The following is an 18,739-nucleotide window of genomic DNA, read 5'->3' as shown; positions in this document are numbered from 1 at the left end:
CAAAAGCAAAGAATAAAAACATATCCGATGCTGAATAGATTAACTGCTACGTCTAAAGAATTTAAGGATAAAAACAGTGTTTTAAGAGCAAAATCTCTACCTTTTGGCTGCAGGCTGAATAAGTGAAGCATACTTCTGTGAGCGTTGGCTGATTTAAAGCTGCTCGGTTCCACGGGTCCACATCAGGGATATTTCTAATACCAGGTCACAGATGTTTTTCTTTGCTTTCCATTGCCGCTCCAGGAGAGCTGGTCTGGCTTTCTGGGGAGGAAACATGCAGTCAAATGAAATCCATCAATAAATCATCAGAAAGGAGGCATTAAAATTTAAAAGAGAGAGTAACAGTGAATAAACTGAAGATCATGGACACGCTTTTCTTACACATATATCCCCCAATTGTACATATAAAGCCTGCAGACGTGCAGAAAAATACAATAATGTTGTGTAAAATATTGTAAAACTTAAACAACACATTAAATTATGTTCAATTTTAATTTCATTTAAAAAATACTTTATTAGTCCTAAATGAAAGTTGAATTAAATATCAGCCTTCATTACATTCTATAGTCTGTTTTAAGGCAGTAAAATGTTGCAAATGCCACATGTCCTTCAAATTGAAACCTCCTTTTTACTTGGTCATGTGAGAGTCATGGACCGCATGATCGCAAAATGTTTAACTAAAGCACAAAAGCAATGTTAGCTGTGTTGTTGATTTTTAGCAATGTTAATAGAGACAAGGAAATATATATAATATAAATAATATTGGTATTCCGTCACAGCAACAATATTAGTATAAATATCATCCCAAATGTTTTAATTGGGTCATCACTAGAAATCAGACAGAAGAACTTGCTAGGTACTGCTTAATATTATCTCACTTCGATGTAAAATGGGGGAAGAGTCAGTTTTATTAGGTTTTTTAAAAAAACGTCATCAGAGAATTTCTCTCTTTAAACACTGTTGTTAAATATGATCAGATTTTTAACAGTGCCCAAATAAAATGAAACCAATTTTATTGGACAAAGCATCACCATTTAATTTCAGTATTTTGGTTGAGAGGTTTCTTATCTATAAGATTATTCTCTTGTTTTTTGTTTGTTTTTTCAAATAATGTTTAAGATATAATGCACTCATGATATGTAGTGCTTCTTTATTCGTGTTTTACGGTAGCGGTTACGTAAAACGGAAGTTGGGACGACAACTTCCTTGGTAACAAGCAGCTTGCTTGGAGATGCCTGGTTAGCATGTAGCTAAATGTTACTTCGGAGGATATTTTCTGAAATTTCTTAATTACTAATATATGAAACAGAGTGCATGTTTGGCGTTATGGGTGTAGCGGAAACTAAGCTGTAAAACTAACATTGTTTTTACAGCTGATTTAACTATTTAGCTCCGGATCCGTTCACCGAACCATGTCTCCGCTAGCCAAATGATTATTAGCCGTTTGAATTCACTTCACGTCCTCCTCCTGTGTGGACGTTTGGCTCTCTCAGCCACAGATGTAGTGGTCACTGACTCTACCATCTCCAGCCAAACAAATGGGGGCCCTTTCAGTTCACCCACCCCGACTTACGGGGTGGGTGAACAGACCCACCCCGTAAGCCGGGGTGGGTCCTCTGTGGCCCCCGTAACAGAGGGTGTTACGGGGGCTTCCTCTGTGGCCCCCGTAACACCCTCTGTTGCGGGGGCCACAGAGGAAGCCACTCTTTATCCCACTTTGGGCACAGAAACTCCGTCTCCTACCACCGTCCGAACTCCGATGTCATCACAGGGCGACCCACAGAGTAAGCAGAACAATTTAGCAGGGATAGTAATTGCTGGTTTGACAGTTCAAGTATGTTTAACATTTTCTATAAATATTTATACTTTTAATATCTTTTTTTTTTTTTTTGCCCCATTTTATTTATTGGGTAACACTTTATTTGAATGCGTGTGCAAAAGACTGACATGACGCTGTCATAAAAATTAAGGACTCTTCATGAAGGTTTGACTGTTGTCATTCGGTAAATAATAACACTTTTAATGCAAAGTTGACACTTTTAATGGACTGTTAATGCAGATTTTAATGCAACTTTGCTTTTAAAATGTAATTATTTACAGAATAATACAAAGTGGACACTTTTAAAGCATCTTTTAGTGCAACCTTGCATTAAAATATAATTATTTACCCAATGACACTTCATGACAGCAGTCACAAACACAAGACTGCTTCGTGTTCATGACAGGTGTTATGTTGTGTTTATGACAGTGTTCGTCATGTCAGTTTTATGCACAACCCTTCAAATAAAGTGTAACTGTTAGTTGCATTACATAAAAGGAAGCTAGAAGAAATTTATGTGTAAAGTCATTAATGTTTGAAGTCATTTCAGATTTAATATTAAATACCAAGACACCAAATCTCCCCCCAAAATGCAAGATTTGGTTGTTTTAGTAATATTTATAATCATTTTGTACCTTTCTGTTGCCATCTATCTTTACTGTTTAGGTTATAATAATAATTTTTGCTTCATTTTAAATCAAAGCAATTTTTCCAAAAGGGAAATTAAGTGTTGCAGCTGCTGTGGGCAGGAAGAATCTCCAGTAGCAGTCAGTCTTGCAGTGACTCTGAAGAAGCCTCTGACTGAACACAGTTCCTCACAGGCCACCATAAATGAAAAACAACCATTCACACACAACAAACGATGTGTTAGAGAGACAAATTAACCTAACAGTCAAGTGTTTGGATTGTGGTTCACCAGTAATCACTTCTTTCTTCATCATTCATAGAGTATGAAAAGTCTCGTATTTGATTTTGACAGCGAATCCCGTGACTAATACTCATCTTTTTGTTTTTGCAGTTTGTCTCTGTGATTTAACTCCTGACTTCTGCGACATCGGCTGCTGCTGTGACACAGCTGATTGTGATGTTGCCAACCTAACCACCGTCTTCACCGGCTGTCCAAAAGAAGACGTGTAGGTTCTCCACACATTCCCTCCCTGTGTGTTACATAAATGCTTTAATGGTTTTTTTTTAAAATCTGCTTTTTTGATGCAGGAAACGAGTTTGCATCGAAAAATGGCTGATGTTCAGAGCCAACGTGGATCCATCACTCGTCACGGTGACGGACACATTGTTTTGTGTTCAGGCAGCAGGTAAATGGATTAAGTGATTACGGCTGCAAGTAACGATTATTTTAGTCATCGATTATTCCAGTGATTATCTTTTGAAGATTGATCGGATAAAAAATACTGGAATATTTTGCTGATTTTTCCTTTTACCATTTAAGGTTACTTCCTAAAATATTAGAAATGCATTAAAAATACACAAATAGTTACATTTATTTTTAAGTTAGAATATAAACATTTTATTGTTCAAAATGCAAAACAGCTCAGGTCTTTCTGCTTGATTTAAAATCACTAGGGTGCAGGGTTGGTCTGTTGATTAATTTTTGGATAAACCGTTTGTTAATTGAGCAGCAAGAGGTGATTAATATGAGATAGATGTTTTTCTTTTTACAGAATTTGAACCAGGTGAAGCTAAAACTAGCACTTGAGGAGTTCTGGATAGAGCATATTTATAGAAAAGTTGTTTTTTGATCTTAAATGCAAAATGTATGCATATTTTGTACAGTTTTGGCTTACTTGCTGCTCTGAATATGTTGTTCTTTCAAAAAATTGCTTTTTTGCATCTGGATACTCAAATGTAATGATTAAATAATTACTAAATTAGTTGATGATTATTTCAACAATAGATTAGTCACAATTAATCTGATTGATAGTTTCAACCTTATAAGAGATAAAGATGTTAACCTGAATTGCTGTTTAAAATGTTTCGATCTTGCAGCAGCAGCAGAAGCAGCAGCAGAACCGCCGTCTCTTCCTGCTTTGACTCGGTTTCCAGCGACAGGTGATGTCTACCATTTCTCACCTCGAGAATATCCGATCCCAGCATACAGGAGACATTTTCACCAGGTAAATACCTACATTACACAAAGGGAGTACAGGGAACGTGTTTTCTCTTCCTTTTTTGATAGAGAAAATGTTTTTCTAGGTTGATGATCTTATCCAGACGTGTTGGTACAACTTCTCAGTGCAAGGCTTCCTAAATCAGCCGGCCCCTGGTGCCGCCTCTTCCTTCTGCTTCAACCGTAACCCTGCAAGTAAGTTCACACCGCATGAAAAGTTAAACTGCTGAATCACACAGTGAACCAGACTTTCCCCAAATAGACTCAGATGGAAACCTGCCAGATAGCGTTTTATGTTTGGAGTTTAATTAACTTTGAAAGAGAAACAAACATTACTAAACTTAGTATTTTATCAGAGGACGTCTTTTGTTAAACATGTTGGTTTCTGTGCTTCAACAAATAAAAGATGACCAGATTTTTAAAATGCACTTTTTATTTCTTTATATTTGCAAACGTACCTAAAAAAAGAATATCTTAAAGCAGAGGTTTCTGTGTTTGTTGAGTTTTTAATCTCACTTATGTTTGTGTTTGTTTTCTTCAGAGTTTTTGAGATCTACGTCGCTCTCTTGCACCCGGATGGTGACCTCTCAGTCCTGCACCACCGATCCGGATCTCAGCTCCAGCTCTTACTATTTTAACATGAGTCTCGTAACGGTCAGCAAGTCCAGATGAACACTTTTTAAAAATATACACACCAGAGCTGGGCGATATGGCTTAAAAATAAAATTTAAGACTTTGACCTGAATTTAAAATTCAAATAAATAGAAGCTGTAAATCAAAATGGTGGCCCTGGCTGCCTTGACATCACTCTGAACTTTGGAAACTCAAGAAATGCATTGGTGGAAAAAAAATCCAGGTTTCCAAAAATTTTAATAATAAATCAAATTAATTTATCGCCGAGCTTTAATACATACTCCATGTTCTCTTGCATCAGACTGATGCCTGTGTTTTATTGTTACAGGTTCCAACAACGGACACCATGAAAATAACATCAGATCTTTTGGTAAAGAAACACCTGACAGTTTCAGAACCTTTTGTTGTTGTTTGTTTTTTTATGATTTTGTGTAAACAAAGATGGCAGTACATTAATAATGCTGTTTATCTGTAGGTCCCTGTTACACCGCTGTCTGACTGGCCTGCACCTGTCAAGCAAAACGGCTTTTGTTTAAATGTTGTGAAGACGGTGAGTAGGCCCATAAATGTGCTTTTAATCCGTACTGAAGCTTCAAACTCAGCTGTGCTTGTTTCCTGCAGGTACAGTTTTTGGTTTACTACACACCCAAAGGGGAGCTGACGAACGCCTCCATCAACTTCACCCTGATTGACGTTCCTCTTCAGCAGCTGGTGCTCCAGACACACTCTGTAGAATTTCAAGTAAATGTTTAATCTTCGTCTCCATTAGTTCAGCTAATTGGAATTAAGAAAATAAATGTTCTTAATGAAAAGAACGTATGTTTTTCGATAAAAGGTTTTTGTGCTAGGGTGAGGTGGTTTTTCAGTCGTATCGGAAGCATTTTTTTCACGTCACAGGAGTCAAGTGATCAATGTTACTAGACATAATCAAGAGTAGTCCCCGCATTGCCTGCTGGAGCGCAGGAAATACGGCGGCCATCTTGGGGCGGTCGTCCGTCCTACTTGGCTAAACCAAAACAGCAGAAGAAGCCTCGGCACTGCGGGATGTTTTTATTCAAATCGACGGACTTTTGATGAGAGAGGGATAACTTTTCACTATTAGATGGACATGTTGTAGTTTATATTTTGTGATTAGAATGTTTCTGTACTGTATTTAAGTCCACCGGCGAAATTCTAGGTAATATTGTTTATAGTGTTTGGTGTAATACAGAAAACAACAAAAACAAACCACTCTCCTCCTACTACTTCCTGTCGTCATCTTCAACATTTTCGCCAGTAGTAACGTCATGGTGTTGATCACGTGACTCGTATGACGCGAAAGAAGTCTTTTCATTGCATTTTTGCGAAACCTTTCATCGAAAAGCATGGGTTCTTTTCGAAATTGCCGTGTTTCCATTAAGCGCATTTATTTGTGTAATTTCAGTTCTTGGATATTTTCATGGTTTCTGGAAATGCAGCTTATGATGTCTGCTATGATGCTGTTACAGCGGGACACACCCAGACCCACTTCTGTGAAACCAAAACCACCTGCAGTTGGACTGAGCGAGGGATCTGCTGTCATGGCGCTTATTGACGGAGAAATGCAGCCGGTATCCTTGACAATAAAGTAACTGCTGTGTCAGAAGTTTGATTATTATCGGCATAAATGCATCGTTCTTCCTTGATGGTGGATTAGTTGAAGTCACTTGGCGTGTCAGACGGTGGCAGGTGTTCCTCCGATCCCAGCAGGCTATCGTCCATCCTCTTCACACACAACACCATCAATGGCTGCACATTCAGGTGAGCAGACACCAGGCTCAGTGTAAAATATAGATATTTTTGTGACCCACTGGTGCATTTTGTTGCAGTAAACTTTGGATTGAATATAGACTATATTTATTTCTTTTTTGAACATATTTAGGGTTAGAATTGTAGTAAATTGGTGTCTGCTAATTAATCATTATGTTAGTAATTGATTAATAAAATATTTTGAGAATTTTCATTTAACAATTTAAGCATTTTATATAAAATAAACTGCATAACTTTAGTAAATCTGAACTCCGCCGCTTGAGTTTTGGCTAAAACATATTTACAAACCAACATGGTTTTAATCAGATGGTAAAGAAATTTGGGGATTTGAAATGAAAAGTAAAATATCATCAGCATAAAGGGAAACATCACCTCAGTACAACCAGGGCTGAAGCGATTAGTTGGCTCACTCATAATGAATTGATTATTGAAATAATCGTCAACTAATTTAGTAATTGATTGTTTATTGAAATATACAGACTGGTTAAAAAAAGATAATTTGCTGAAGAAAAACACATAATCAAAAACACATAATCACAGCAGTAATTAGGCCAAAACTGTACAAAAAACTGTACTTCATTTTATGATTAATCACTTACTAAATTAGTTAACAATTATTTCGATAATCGATTCATCACAATTAATTTAATTAATCGTTTCAGCCATAGTTGCACTTTATGATGATGATATTTTACTTTTCATCTGAAAACCCCCAATTTTTTTTTCTTTAAACAAAATATGCCACTTGATGTGGCATATTTTATATTGACTAGTTTGTTTATTTTCCTGTTTAAAAAGTAAGAAAAAAAACATAATTGAATTATTTCCCTCTTTTCATGTATTTTTAGTATTGTATATAAAAAGCTTAAGTGGTTAATTTAAAAAAATCTTCAGAGTCCATAATTTTTCATATTCAATTAATCATCAAAATATTTGATTAATTGATTACCAATATAATCATTAGTTGCAGCCTAGCAGACACCAATTTATCCTTATATGTGAAATGGTTTTGTAGGGAGAAAACACCAGTTTTAAACAAACTAAAACCCTAAAAAGTATTTTATTTCCTCTCCTATGCCATCTAGTTCTGAAACTCAGAATTGCACTGAGCTGCGTTCACAGATTTATGAGATCTTCCGAGGATCCACTGCTCCAGATGAGATCGCCATGAACTCGGGCCTCCAACCGAACTGGACGAGAGTTCTGATACAGGACTGTCAGATCGATCCGCAGGTACGCATCAGTTTGATGAAAAGAAAATAATTTGGAAAAAATGTCAGCCTCTTGACAAAGCTGGAAGTCAAAACGCATCGGACTTGTAGCTGAAACTGGAGCAAAATGTGTTCAAGTAAACTGGGTTGGGAAAGAAATCCATGCCACACTTTTTAGATTGTTCATAAATTAAAAATAAAGAATCGTGTATCATTTTCCTTCTACTTCACCGTCACTAACTACTTTCTGTTGTTCGGTCTTACACAATCCTTTTAAATAAAAAGTATTCACCCCAGGGGCGCCATATGGGGGGAAAATAGAAATATAAACACTAGATAAGCTTCAGTTGTGCTGAATGGTGGAGCAACCAGAAATAACTGATTTGCTATGAAGGTGAGAATGTGATGAGTAAAAATCAGAGGGCATAACAGAAAATTTTTTAAATGTTATATAAAAATACACGGTGTCAGTAAGCACGGTTGATTTTGAGAGCTGTCTAAGTTTAATAATGTGAGGAAACCTGAATGATCAAATAAAAAGTGCTTTTTTAAAAACGAAAAATGTAGGACCTCTTGTTATGGAAAGACGTCAGTTGACCCTCTTGACACTGGCTTTTAAGAAAATGTCCGCTTATCAATTAATCGTTAGTCAATTGAGATCAATCAATCAACTTCAGATTAACTCAGGTGATCTCTATTCCACTCATTGTGAGGCTGCAGTTGTATCACAATTATTGTAACATTTTCTCCTCTTTCTACAGGAGTCATGTGAATCTGGCTGCAACCTTCCTCTCTCTTTCTCCATCCAAATTGTTTGGGCTCGTCAGGGATTCATCGAGGTTCCTCAGAACCACATCCTGGGAGCCAAATTTCTCTTCCGCTGTCAAAAAGTCCAGGTGCAGAAACTCGCTTGTCCTAAAAACTACGATAGCATATCATGGCTATTGGAGATTAAAAAGGAGTACATTTCCACCAAAAAGCTTAGAAACATTTAGATTAATCTTAGAAATGTCATAAAAAATGAGAAAATTTCTGAGCTCCAAGCTGAAAATTTGCACACAAAAAAATAATAATTTTTTTTACATTAATCTAAGAAAATTTCTAGAAAAAATGTGGGAATTTAAAATTTCCAAAAGTCAAAAATTTAACTTTGAAAGTCAGAAATTTTTCTTTTTCTTTAGAAAATTTCTGAGATTAATGTCAAAATTTCTGAGTTTAGAAATTTTAAAATTTTTGACTTCTGAACTCAGAAAAGTTTCAGAAGTTGAACACTTTTAACTTTTGAAACTAAGATATTTTCAAAATTCTTATTTAGAAATTCTCTAAGATTAATTTAAAAATTTCTGAAATTTTTTGGCAGAAATGTAGTTTTTTTTCTGTCTACAATGGCCCTTATGTGCCATTGTATAAGACACTGTAAAACATTTACTTTTTGGGTCATTTTATCTGTATTTGTCTTTTCTCTAGTGTCCGTTATCATCTCCTCTCACCCTGACGGCCAAAGCCACGTTCGTAGAAACCACAGTTTACCCAGAAGCCCCCAGAGGGGTTCCTCAGCCTCACTGGAGGTTTCCGTTCGGCTTCTTCATGCGAGGCGCCGCGGAGCTGGACGGCCATCTTGATACGAACGGCTGCGGCGCTGAGAAGGTCACATGGAGTTTAATGGTGTTCCCACTGTTGCTGCTATCAGAGTTAGGAACTCTGCTATCAGAGTTAGGATTCCTCACGTTAGGATTCCTCACGTTACAGAACGTAACGTGAAATTTTTTAATTGTGCAGCTATTTTTCAAAAATAAAACACTATTTTACATAACAAATGCACAGAAGAGGATTAGGGCCAATGGAAAAGAATTCAGGCTTTAATCCCTGAGATTAAAGCCTGAATTCTGACTTTAATCTCAGAATTCTGACTTTTATTTCTGAATTCTGTTTTTTCTCAGAATCAGAAATGTTTAAATTGTTTATGCACAATAAGGCAAATCTAGTCTCAAAACTCAAATCTACCAAATATGTTTGGGACATTTTGGGCTTAAAATTCAGATTTACAAATCCTCTAACGAGGAAGAAACAGTTATATAATTATTAATTTACTAACACCTAAGAACATTTGGTTATTTATTTGGATTTCAATCAGTCAGAATTTTGCGATTAAAGTCTGAATTTTATTACATATTTCCTCGTCCTTCTGAATGAAAGTCTTGTATTTTATTCTTATCTTCCCAGAATAAATATTTTTTCTTTACATTCTCAGTCTGTCTTATTGAGGTAAAGATGCATTTCTTTTGCACGGCTCCTCTCCTCTTTCCTCCTCGTTGTCCGCTTGCTTTCTGCTCATCATGGTCTCCTGTCTCCTTGTAAGGACAACGTACTTGAAGAGATTGGCGATCGCCGCAGGAGTCATGCCTTCCAGACGGGTAGCAGCTCCCAGCTGGCCGGCAGACACAGCGACAAGTTACGAAAAGAATTAACTTCTTTATGTCACAAAACGCAGTAAAATTCAGACTCACGGTGGTCGGTCGAAATCTGTCGAGGATTTCCCTGACTTCCTGCGACAGAGACACGGACAGAGTGAAGTAGTCGATGTCCTGCGGCAGAGACATGTTCTCCTCGCTCTGAATCCTCTTGATCTCGCTCTTGTTTTGGTCGCAGTGAGGCTTGTACACGGCTGCATGACAGACGAGAGTCAAGATTATTTAATGTTCGAACCTGAAGAAAATTATTTCCTACAAGGGAGTAGTTGGGCCATACCAAGAAAAAATGAAATTACGAGAAAGTCACTAGAATTACGAGAATAAACTTGAAATATCCTGTGTCCCTGGGTTTACAGTGAGATCGTCTTCTTAACGTGGAATGCCAGAAGTCAGGTTTTACCCTCTATTTTGAGTCTTTGTGAGAACTCCATGTATGGTGCAAGGGACTCAGGAAAGACAGAAGCCAACATTTCGAAGGAGACGTCTTTGTACTGCAGCAGGTCCATCCCGCTGGAAAGAAAAGTAACCAGAACCAAAAATAAACCGGGGATGTTACAGAAACCTTTGTAGTTTTGGTTGAACCGACAGGACTCACCTGAGCGCCTGGTTCTTGTTCTCGCTCATGCTGATTCCCGGCAGCTTCTTCTTCCAGCTGGTTGAGGACATTGTGAGAGCCTGGAGGGCGGCTATTGCGTTCTGGAGACTGCAACGCACCCTAACTGCCTCATGGTGGCGCACAGCCGAGACGCATCCCAGCTCAAACCCTGATGGAGACGCAGAACAACATGCTGTTCAGAGCTGCAGATAAATCGATTCTCTCCATCAGTCAGATTTTTGGATTTTAAAGATTTAACTTTTGGGAAATCTGGATTTTTTTTTTGTCTTGCCAGAATGAGTCTTAATTAACTTATTCTTGCAATAAAGTCTAACTCTGGCAATACTATTGTCTGATTAAAGTCATATTACTAGGATAAAGTAGTATAATAGCTGAAATATTACCAGCATAAAGTCTTAATATTACTAGAATAAAGCCGTAAAATTACAAGAATATAATTATAAGCCAGAGTCATAATATTACAAAAACCAAAATGTTCATAGCCTGGTCCTAATGCTCCGTCATACAACTCGCAGAATGGATGATTAAAATGAAACTCACTTTTTGTAAATATTTTTCTGTAATTTCTTTTTGGAAAAAAAAAGCAAAAAAATAATCGACTAAAATTAGATTTAGTATGAAAAAAACCGAGATTTTATTTTTAAGCCATGTCGCCGGGCCCTAGCTGGCGCTTTATTAGGGAAACCAAGTCAGATGCGGAGGGCTACCTTTCATCGTAAGGCGGAGGTCAGCGTTGTCCGGCCTCAGAGAAGTCCGAAACTCCGCCCGGCTGGTGAACATGCGGTACGGTTCGGTAACTCCTCGACTCACCAGGTCATCAACGAGGACGCCGATGTAGCTCTCCGTCCGAGACAGCGCCGCCGGAGGCTGTGAAAGGGCGCGGCGGGCGGCGTTCACTCCCGCCCACAGCCCCTGTACAGAAGACCAACGGAGAAACATGATTCCTCTTCTCTTCCTGTCTGATCGCTACGGTTAAACACAAAATTATTCATTAACTAGGTTGGATGCTAGCTAGGTAACTGACTTACTATTTATTTTCAATTAATGGTTTATTAGATTAAAATTAGATCCGATCGATTAGCTAATGGCGTCCGTTAAACCTTCCTTTGGTGTTGTAGTTTGGCTGCCATCCAGCAGAGGGCCCTGTTGGTCATCCTGACGCGGAGGATCACCAACAGGAATGATACGGGACTTCAAGATGGCGGACACACCAGAACGGGAACGCTCCAAACAAAGTCACGGGTGGGATCAAAAATGAACTGTATGCGTTTCTATTTTAAAACATAAGCACTCGACAAACTCTTTTAAGTTATTTAGAAATTGAAACCATCTGCAAGAACCTTATGTTATCAACAGCGCTCATTCAGCCGTTCTTAATGGCGGAGCGAGTCAATATCATTAAAAAATTGCTGATTGGTTTAGCTACAAAAGCAGGAGATATATTGGAGCAAAATTATAACAATCGATAACTTGTATCCCTATTCGTAGCAGATATGGGTTTGAAGTAATTCTTGTTCTGATTTTAAGCGATTATAATAAGGACTTCATTCTGAATATTTTTCCAAGGTATTCTGTTACTTGGAAATTCCAAATTTCCAACCATTGACAGTTTGCTGAGGATTTAATTTAAAAGATTATGCAGCTCTATCCAACGCCGTAAGTTATTTTTGAGCTTCAGGAATCACCTGTGCAGCTGCCTCTTCGTAACCCGTCGTCCCGTTGATCTGGCCGGCCAGAAAAAGTCCCTGCGTGTTTTTCACCTGCAGCGCGGGACTCAGCTGGGTGGGACACACGTAGTCATACTGCACACCATAACCTGCAGAGAGCGGGAGGTTTGTACGGAAAAAAAAAACAAGCAGCTGCGTTTGTATTAACCATAAAATTTCACAAAATTGGAATTATGAAAATAAATTAGTTTGATGAAAGGACAATTAAAAAAACACGTTTTTGATAAAAAATATATATATAAAACAGGTTTTGCCTAGGTTATTTGCTGTATTGAAATTGGGGTATTTCACAAAACTGCAATGGAAGCACTTATTTTGCATCATACAAAATATGTGATCAATAAACGGATGATGATACTGTGGCAGAAAAGACTAGGAGGCTGATGGCGCAGCAGGTTTTTTTTTAATGATTTAACTGTGAACTAATTTTTTCATATATAGAGAGAGAAGGATAAGGACCACTAAAAAAATAACTTTAATCTCAGAATTTAGACTTTTTTCTCTGAAATCTAACTTTAAACAATGAATTTTGATTTAAATTTCCAGAATTCAGACGTTAATCTCAGAATATTATCTGGCTAATCTAAGAATTCTAACTTTAATTTCAGAATTCTGACCTTTTTTTTCTTCAGAATTTTAACTTTAATCTCCAGATTTTGGCTTTAATCGCAGAATTTAATTTTTTTTTCTCTGAAATTTGACTTTAATCTTAAAATTTTGGCTGTAATCGCAGAATTCTGACATTTTTCTTGGAATTCAGATTTTTTCTTTCTTCTCAGAATTAGACTCCTTTCCTAAGAATTGTGACCTTAACCAGAATTTAGAATTTATTTCCTGAGAAATTTAACTTTAAACAAAGAATTTTGATTATATTTCCAGAATTCAGACAATAATCTCAGAATATTATCTGGCTAATCTAAGAATTCTAACTTTCATTTCAGAATTCAGGCCTTTTTTTTCCTCAGAATTTTTACTTTAATCTCAAAATTATGGCTTTAATCGCAGAATTTCGACTTTTTTCTCTGAATTCTGACTTTAGTCTTCTGAGATTAAATTTCTGTGTTTAAAGTCAGTGGTCCTGGGCGTGCCGTGGTGGCGTAGCGGTTAGCGCGACCCATATTTGGAGGCCTTGAGTCCTCGACGCGGCCGTCGCGGGTTCGACTCCCGGACCCGACGACATTTGCCGCATGTCTTCCCCCCTCTCCTTCCCTGTTTCCTGTCAGCCTACTTTCGTAAAAGGGACACTAGAGCCCACAAAAGACCCCCTGGAGGGGTAAAAAAAAAGTCAGTGGTCCTAATCCTCCTCCGAACACGTTTGATTTTAATTGTGTTCCTTATTTTATGGAATCACTGAAGACTGTTTTTTGTAAAATTGTGTGCGTTTTTTAACATTAGTGGAATATCGACAAAGTTTTACGTATATTTTTTTTATTTATTTTTTTATCGCCCCGCAAGGGGTCTTTATGTGGGCTCTAGTGTCCCTTTTTTCAAAGTAGGCTGACAGGAAAGGGGGAAGGAGAGGAGGGAAGACATGCGGTAAACGTCGTCGGGTCCGGGAGTCGAACCCGAGACAGCCGCGTCGAGGCTACATTTGCCTGAATGTGGGTCGCGCTAATCCCTCCGCCACCACGGCACGCCCTTTTACGTATATTTTTAATGGAGATGCATCTACTGATGGCGTCCATTTCCCGCTCTGGGTCAGGTTTTCCAGGTTTTCTGCATACCTGGAGTGTGGATCTCTGCTCTGTGCAAGGGAGGGATTTCTCTGATGAGGCGCAGCTGCACGTCAGGAGGCATGGTCATGGATAGACCCTGTGGGTACAAGAGGTCAGAGGTCAACCCCTCAGGCTCCAGCCACACCTGGTGACTTCTTCCTGGAAAGCGCAGCACCCTGGACTCAATGGAGGGGCAATATCTGTGAGAGAAAAACACAGAGATTAAATGTTTCTGCTTCAGTTCAACTGGATCAAAAATCAGCAGGAGGCTGAAGAGGCTGACAGCTTAAAGCTGCAGCTGAGAGGCTTTCAGAATGTGGGTGGGAGAAAACAAGAGCTACACATCACTCCAAATACACAGGGAAGGAAAGAAGGAAAGGAGTTAAAGGAAAGTGTAGCAGATTCCCCCAAATGAGGGATTGTGACTTTACTGATGAACAGTGAGGTTTATTGGGAGTAAACCCTGAGTTTCACAGTAAGATCTGCACAAACACACACACAAAAAGACAGTGTAAGCTACAAAAACACGCTCTTACAACCGTAACATATCAACTAAAAATAACATTCATTCCTAAAAATATCAACTCCAATTCAAAACTATGACCTAGTGTTTGTATACAATAAAACAAATTTACAATTCCAACCGATCAATATTAGAAATATCCTTATTTACAAAATAAACATACCTTGTGCCTCTATCAAGGGGGCCGCTAATCACAAGATACATTTTACAATTCTGGTGCAACTTGTCTGTTCCTTTCTGTTTTTAAGCTGCAGTTCTACAATATAAACAACGGAAGCTCTCTTATCAAAATAAAAGCATTAAGTCAAAAACCGGAAGTTGGTCATATATTATACAAAATAAAACGAAGTAAATGCAATAAGTGCTAAAAGGGAATACAATAAATAAGGAGCTTAATTTTTGATTATTTACAGAAAGAATTGAAGAAGAAAGGAAGAAAAAGAAGGAATGATAGAAAGAAAGGAGGAAGGGAAAATGGATGGAAAAAGCAAAGAAGAAAGAAGGAAAGGGACAAAGGAAGGATAGAAAGAAAGGATTGAAAGGAAAAAGAAGGAAGGAATAAAACTAAGGCAAAGATGGAAAGAAAAAGAAAAGAGTAAGGAAGCAAGGGGAGAAGAAAACAAGAAAGGAAAAGAAGAAAAGAAGGAAGGATAAATAATAACTACACAGATGATAATGTACAACGAGGGATTGATGACTAGAAAAACAGTGGTGGCAGCATAATGCTGTGTGAGTGAAAGCTGCTCAGACTGACAGTTGGGGGTGTAAATACGTTTTTGGTGAACTCTGTGTACCTGGGTCCTTTGGCGTCCTGCTGGATGTGGCAGTTCAGGTGGAGGCTCTCCCTCACCACTCTCTCTACACCTGGAGTCGTGTAGGTCAGGTAACACGGCAGCTGCTCCTCCGGCTACAGAAGTTTCAAAATAAAAGTATCTGCAGTGATTATGATGAAAATGTGCCGATGGACCCAACCGAGTCAGAACCAATCCCGTACTGGACCTTGCAGCGGGTGTGAGTATTCATGAAGCTGAAAGGCGTCGGCTGGCAGTCCGGCGGGTGGAGTTTAGCCAGGGAAAGGTCCACTGAGTCTTTTAAAAGTCTGGGTGGGGTTCCGGTCCTCAGCCTGCCCACTCTCAGACCCAGCCAGTCCCTCAACGTTTGGGTCAGGCCAGAACTCGACGGGGCGTCTCCCATCCGGCCTCCGGGGGACAAGGTCTGGCCCACAAAGAGCGAGCCGGACAGGAAGGTACCGGTGGTCAGAACCACGGAGGAGGCAGAGATCAGCTGGCTGCCATTGGCTGATGGAGGGATTAAGAAACCATGGTGACAAAATCTGACCTGAGATTATACAACTGACAATTTATATGATAGAGAACAAAGTTAGTCTAGATTTTAAAACAAATTCATGTTGAAGGGATCCAGGATTCAGGTCAACATTGTATGTATGTATGTGTGTGTGTGTGTGTGTGCGTGCGTGTGCGTGCCTATCTGTCTGGAGGAGAAGGAAAGAAGGAAGGAAGGAAGGAAGTTCAACACTGTCTTCTTTCCCCGTTTATTCTGCCAAGCCCGTTCCCTTGGCTGTGGTTTCGCTGGATGGGAGTTAGGGACAGTGGGAGAGAGGAAGGAAGGAAGGACTCCCTGAATAAAATGTGGAAAATGACTGATGCGTACCGAGCCGTATCCCGGTGACTCTGTGGCGTCCAGGTTCTGCAGGGTTCGGCTCCGACACCAGCAGCTCCTCCACTGAGCCCTCCAGAACCTTCAGCCTGGGAGTGGACAGCAGCTCTGCCTGCAGGTAGAACAACTGGATCTGAGATTAAAAGATTTCACAAACATGAAAGAACCAAAGCAACACTCCAGGTATGTTTTTGATGAGAGATTATAACATAATGTAAAGCTCAAAAAAGTAAATTTTACATAAAAAGAAAAAAATTATTTTTGCACCCCCCCCCAAAATTGTGGGGTTACAGCCCCTATAACCTCTTTCTAACGTCTGGCCCAGCATATATATATATATGCAGTATATATATATATATACAGTATATGTGTGTGTGTGTGGCGAACCTGAATGAACTCTCGGTAGCGCTGCCGGTCCAACTGGGCTCTCGGCCCCCACACGGCGGGGCCTTTGCTACGATTCAGGACGGAGAAGTGAATCCCCGCCCAGTCTCCAGCTCGACCACAGAGCCCATCCAGAGCGTCTACCTCCCTCACCAGGTGACCCTTACCTATGCCGCCCAGGGACGGGTTGCAGGACAGCGCGCCTGTGAGGAAGTAGGCACAGTGAGATCTCTAAATGTTCACCCAGTCTCAATAAACCCATTCTTCGTACCGATTGTTTGTATTTTCTGTGTGACCAGGAGGGTCTCTGCCCCGATTCGGGCCGCTGCAGCCGCTGCCTCGGTTCCTGCGTGGCCCCCACCCACCACGATGACATCATACCGCTGTCTGGAGAGCTGACTGGCTCTCCTGGAAACCAGGAACAAGACGCTCTGCACTGGGGGCAGCTTCTTCGTCAACATGTGAGACATACACCTATCAAAGAATTGCAGCTTTAAAGGTGACCTGTTATGCTTTCTTGAACAGATTAGGATCAGTCTATAGTCTCTTATTTATGCAAATAACCCAACTCAATGTTTACACTCGCAAATGAAAATGGCTGTAAAAAGATGCACAATTATACAAGCCTACATCTTTGAAAAGCAGAAGTGAAGCTTCCTGCACAACCAACAAGAATGCAGCAAGTGGTTTCTGGTCGGTAAGTCAACAAAAAAAAACACTTGTGTTTTCCAGCAGCCATTGTACAGCCCTTACAGCAGTAAGACCAGCTGATCAAACATGCTGGAGCTCAGCTTGCGTCGTTAGGTGACAGGCTGGGGTTGCTAGGTAATGGTACAGTTCTGACTGGGACTTAAAAATTGGGAGGTTTTTGAAACAACTCATTTTCCGGACACCAAAAAACATTAACATATTGTCAAAAGAACATCTGGATGTTATTTTAAGTGCTTGGGTTGTTTTTAGAAGCAGTAGAGACTATGCAATGAGAATACTTTTTTTTTTTTCAAAAGTTAGTTTGCACTTTTAATACAAAACGCTAACATATGACATTCTATATATGTTAAAAAGTATTACATATTCGACTGGTAATGTTTATATCAACATTTACAAGTGAAGTGAGGAAAAATTGTTGATACACAATGCTGAATTTTTTATGTCTATGTGTGTCCAGGTTATACTTCAATAACCTGGGAAATACAAGGTCATTATACTATTTCTAGAAGAGCTAAAAAAAGAAAAAGCAGAACAAAAGAATTCTGAGATCTGAATTCAGAAATCAAAGACAGAATTCAGACTTTTTTTTCTCTGTATTCTGAGATAAAAGGCCAGAATTCTGTCAGAGAAAGTCAGAATACTGTCTTCTTGAATGCTGAGATTAATGTCCGGATACTTTAATTTGAGAATTCATAATTTTTTTCTCCAGAATTTGGACTATTTCGAACCATCTTGGAATTCTGATATATAGTCAGAATTCATTTTTTTAGTGCTCTAATCCACTTCCGTATGTAACCTTTAAATTAAACGTGGATGTACATTTCTAGTAAATCCTACAAACAGAATCAATAAATAGTGAATTGGAGCCACAATATCAGCACTTTGTTGGTACAAAGCGCACATACATACAACTAGTGTTGGTAACTCGCTTCCATATTTTGTAACTTTAAGAACATCCACAACTAACATTCACTATTAAGCGTTACAGCTACTTACAGTTAGCCAACCAGAAAATAAAATCGTTGCTATGCTTACTGTATAACTTGAATCCAACAGAAACGAAGACCAAATCAGAAAAAAAGGCTTCTTTAATGTGAAACTCCAGCTACCTTACGCAAATGCTCTGTACGGAAGCTGCCATGCTGTTTGGAGCACAGCGCCGTAATACATGCCGTATAGGCGCACGCACAATTTTTTTTGTGTCTATGACTTCGTATCATTTGAAATCTATTCAAAATTTATTCTTGAAGTTAGAGAAATTGAGTAAAGAAGCTGCAACTTAATGTGCAATGGTGGAGGGAGAAGATAGAATCGAACATGATCAAATGGAATAAAATAT

The 18,739-nt window shown here is 38.9% G+C and overlaps 2 protein-coding genes across 7 annotated transcripts; one reads left to right on the top strand and one right to left on the bottom strand.

Annotated features, from left to right (window-relative positions):
• The first annotated feature begins 1,188 nt into the window (after window positions 1-1,188).
• On the top strand, window positions 1,189-9,505 carry LOC116726998 (tectonic-3-like). Of its 5 annotated transcripts, none has more exons than XM_032573998.1 (15): window positions 1,189-1,784; window positions 2,838-2,952; window positions 3,035-3,132; window positions 3,824-3,951; window positions 4,031-4,139; window positions 4,486-4,598; window positions 4,906-4,947; window positions 5,053-5,127; window positions 5,199-5,318; window positions 6,065-6,166; window positions 6,253-6,356; window positions 7,451-7,598; window positions 8,338-8,472; window positions 9,044-9,267; window positions 9,304-9,505. In XM_032573998.1, the coding sequence occupies exons 1-15, from the start codon at window positions 1,430-1,432 to the stop codon at window positions 9,335-9,337; spliced, it is 1,902 nt and encodes a 633-aa protein (XP_032429889.1). In that variant the 5' UTR covers window positions 1,189-1,429; the 3' UTR covers window positions 9,338-9,505. The 5 variants fall into 5 exon arrangements, with proteins under 5 accessions (XP_032429889.1, XP_032429891.1, XP_032429890.1 ...); XM_032574000.1 differs by having other exon boundaries at window positions 1,190-1,784; window positions 3,836-3,951; window positions 9,044-9,272; window positions 9,309-9,505; XM_032573999.1 differs by having other exon boundaries at window positions 1,190-1,784; window positions 3,833-3,951; window positions 9,044-9,272; window positions 9,309-9,505.
• mto1 (mitochondrial tRNA translation optimization 1) lies at window positions 9,326-18,551 on the bottom strand. Of its 2 annotated transcripts, none has more exons than XM_032573995.1 (13): window positions 18,510-18,551; window positions 16,961-17,163; window positions 16,693-16,892; window positions 16,300-16,417; window positions 15,628-15,926; window positions 15,423-15,535; window positions 14,115-14,305; window positions 12,349-12,479; window positions 11,371-11,575; window positions 10,643-10,811; window positions 10,448-10,557; window positions 10,084-10,241; window positions 9,326-10,004 (listed from the first exon to the last, which is right to left on the bottom strand). In XM_032573995.1, exons 1-13 carry the CDS (start codon window positions 18,539-18,541, stop codon window positions 9,834-9,836), a joined length of 2,100 nt encoding a protein of 699 aa, XP_032429886.1. In that variant the 5' UTR covers window positions 18,542-18,551; the 3' UTR covers window positions 9,326-9,833. The 2 variants fall into 2 exon arrangements, with proteins under 2 accessions (XP_032429886.1, XP_032429887.1); XM_032573996.1 differs by having other exon boundaries at window positions 18,436-18,538.
• Between the last annotated feature and the right edge of the window lie 188 nt (window positions 18,552-18,739).

Source organism: Xiphophorus hellerii, chromosome 10 (genome assembly GCF_003331165.1).
Source record: "Xiphophorus hellerii strain 12219 chromosome 10, Xiphophorus_hellerii-4.1, whole genome shotgun sequence".
Taxonomy (NCBI): Eukaryota; Metazoa; Chordata; class Actinopteri; order Cyprinodontiformes; family Poeciliidae; genus Xiphophorus; species Xiphophorus hellerii.
The sequence above is the reverse complement of the archived record's forward strand: the minus strand, read 5'-3'. Positions and strand labels throughout refer to the sequence as shown.

Bases quoted from the DNA above. Each gene is read 5' to 3' on its own strand.
- LOC116726998 (XM_032573998.1), top strand. From the start codon at position 1,430: ATGATTATTAGCCGTTTGAATTCACTTCACGTCCTCCTCCTGTGTGGA. The intron at 5,128-5,198 runs GTGAGTAGGCCC...TGTTTCCTGCAG, and splicing joins GTTTAAATGTTGTGAAGACG to GTACAGTTTTTGGTTTACTA. The intron at 5,319-6,064 runs GTAAATGTTTAA...ATGCTGTTACAG, and splicing joins CACACTCTGTAGAATTTCAA to CGGGACACACCCAGACCCAC.
- mto1 (XM_032573995.1), bottom strand. From the start codon at position 18,541: ATGGCAGCTTCCGTACAGAGCATTTGCGTAAG. The intron at 16,418-16,692 runs GTTCGCCACACA...TTCTACCTGCAG, and splicing joins GCTACCGAGAGTTCATTCAG to GCAGAGCTGCTGTCCACTCC. The intron at 10,812-11,370 runs GTAGCCCTCCGC...CGTCTCCATCAG, and splicing joins CCTCCGCCTTACGATGAAAG to GGTTTGAGCTGGGATGCGTC.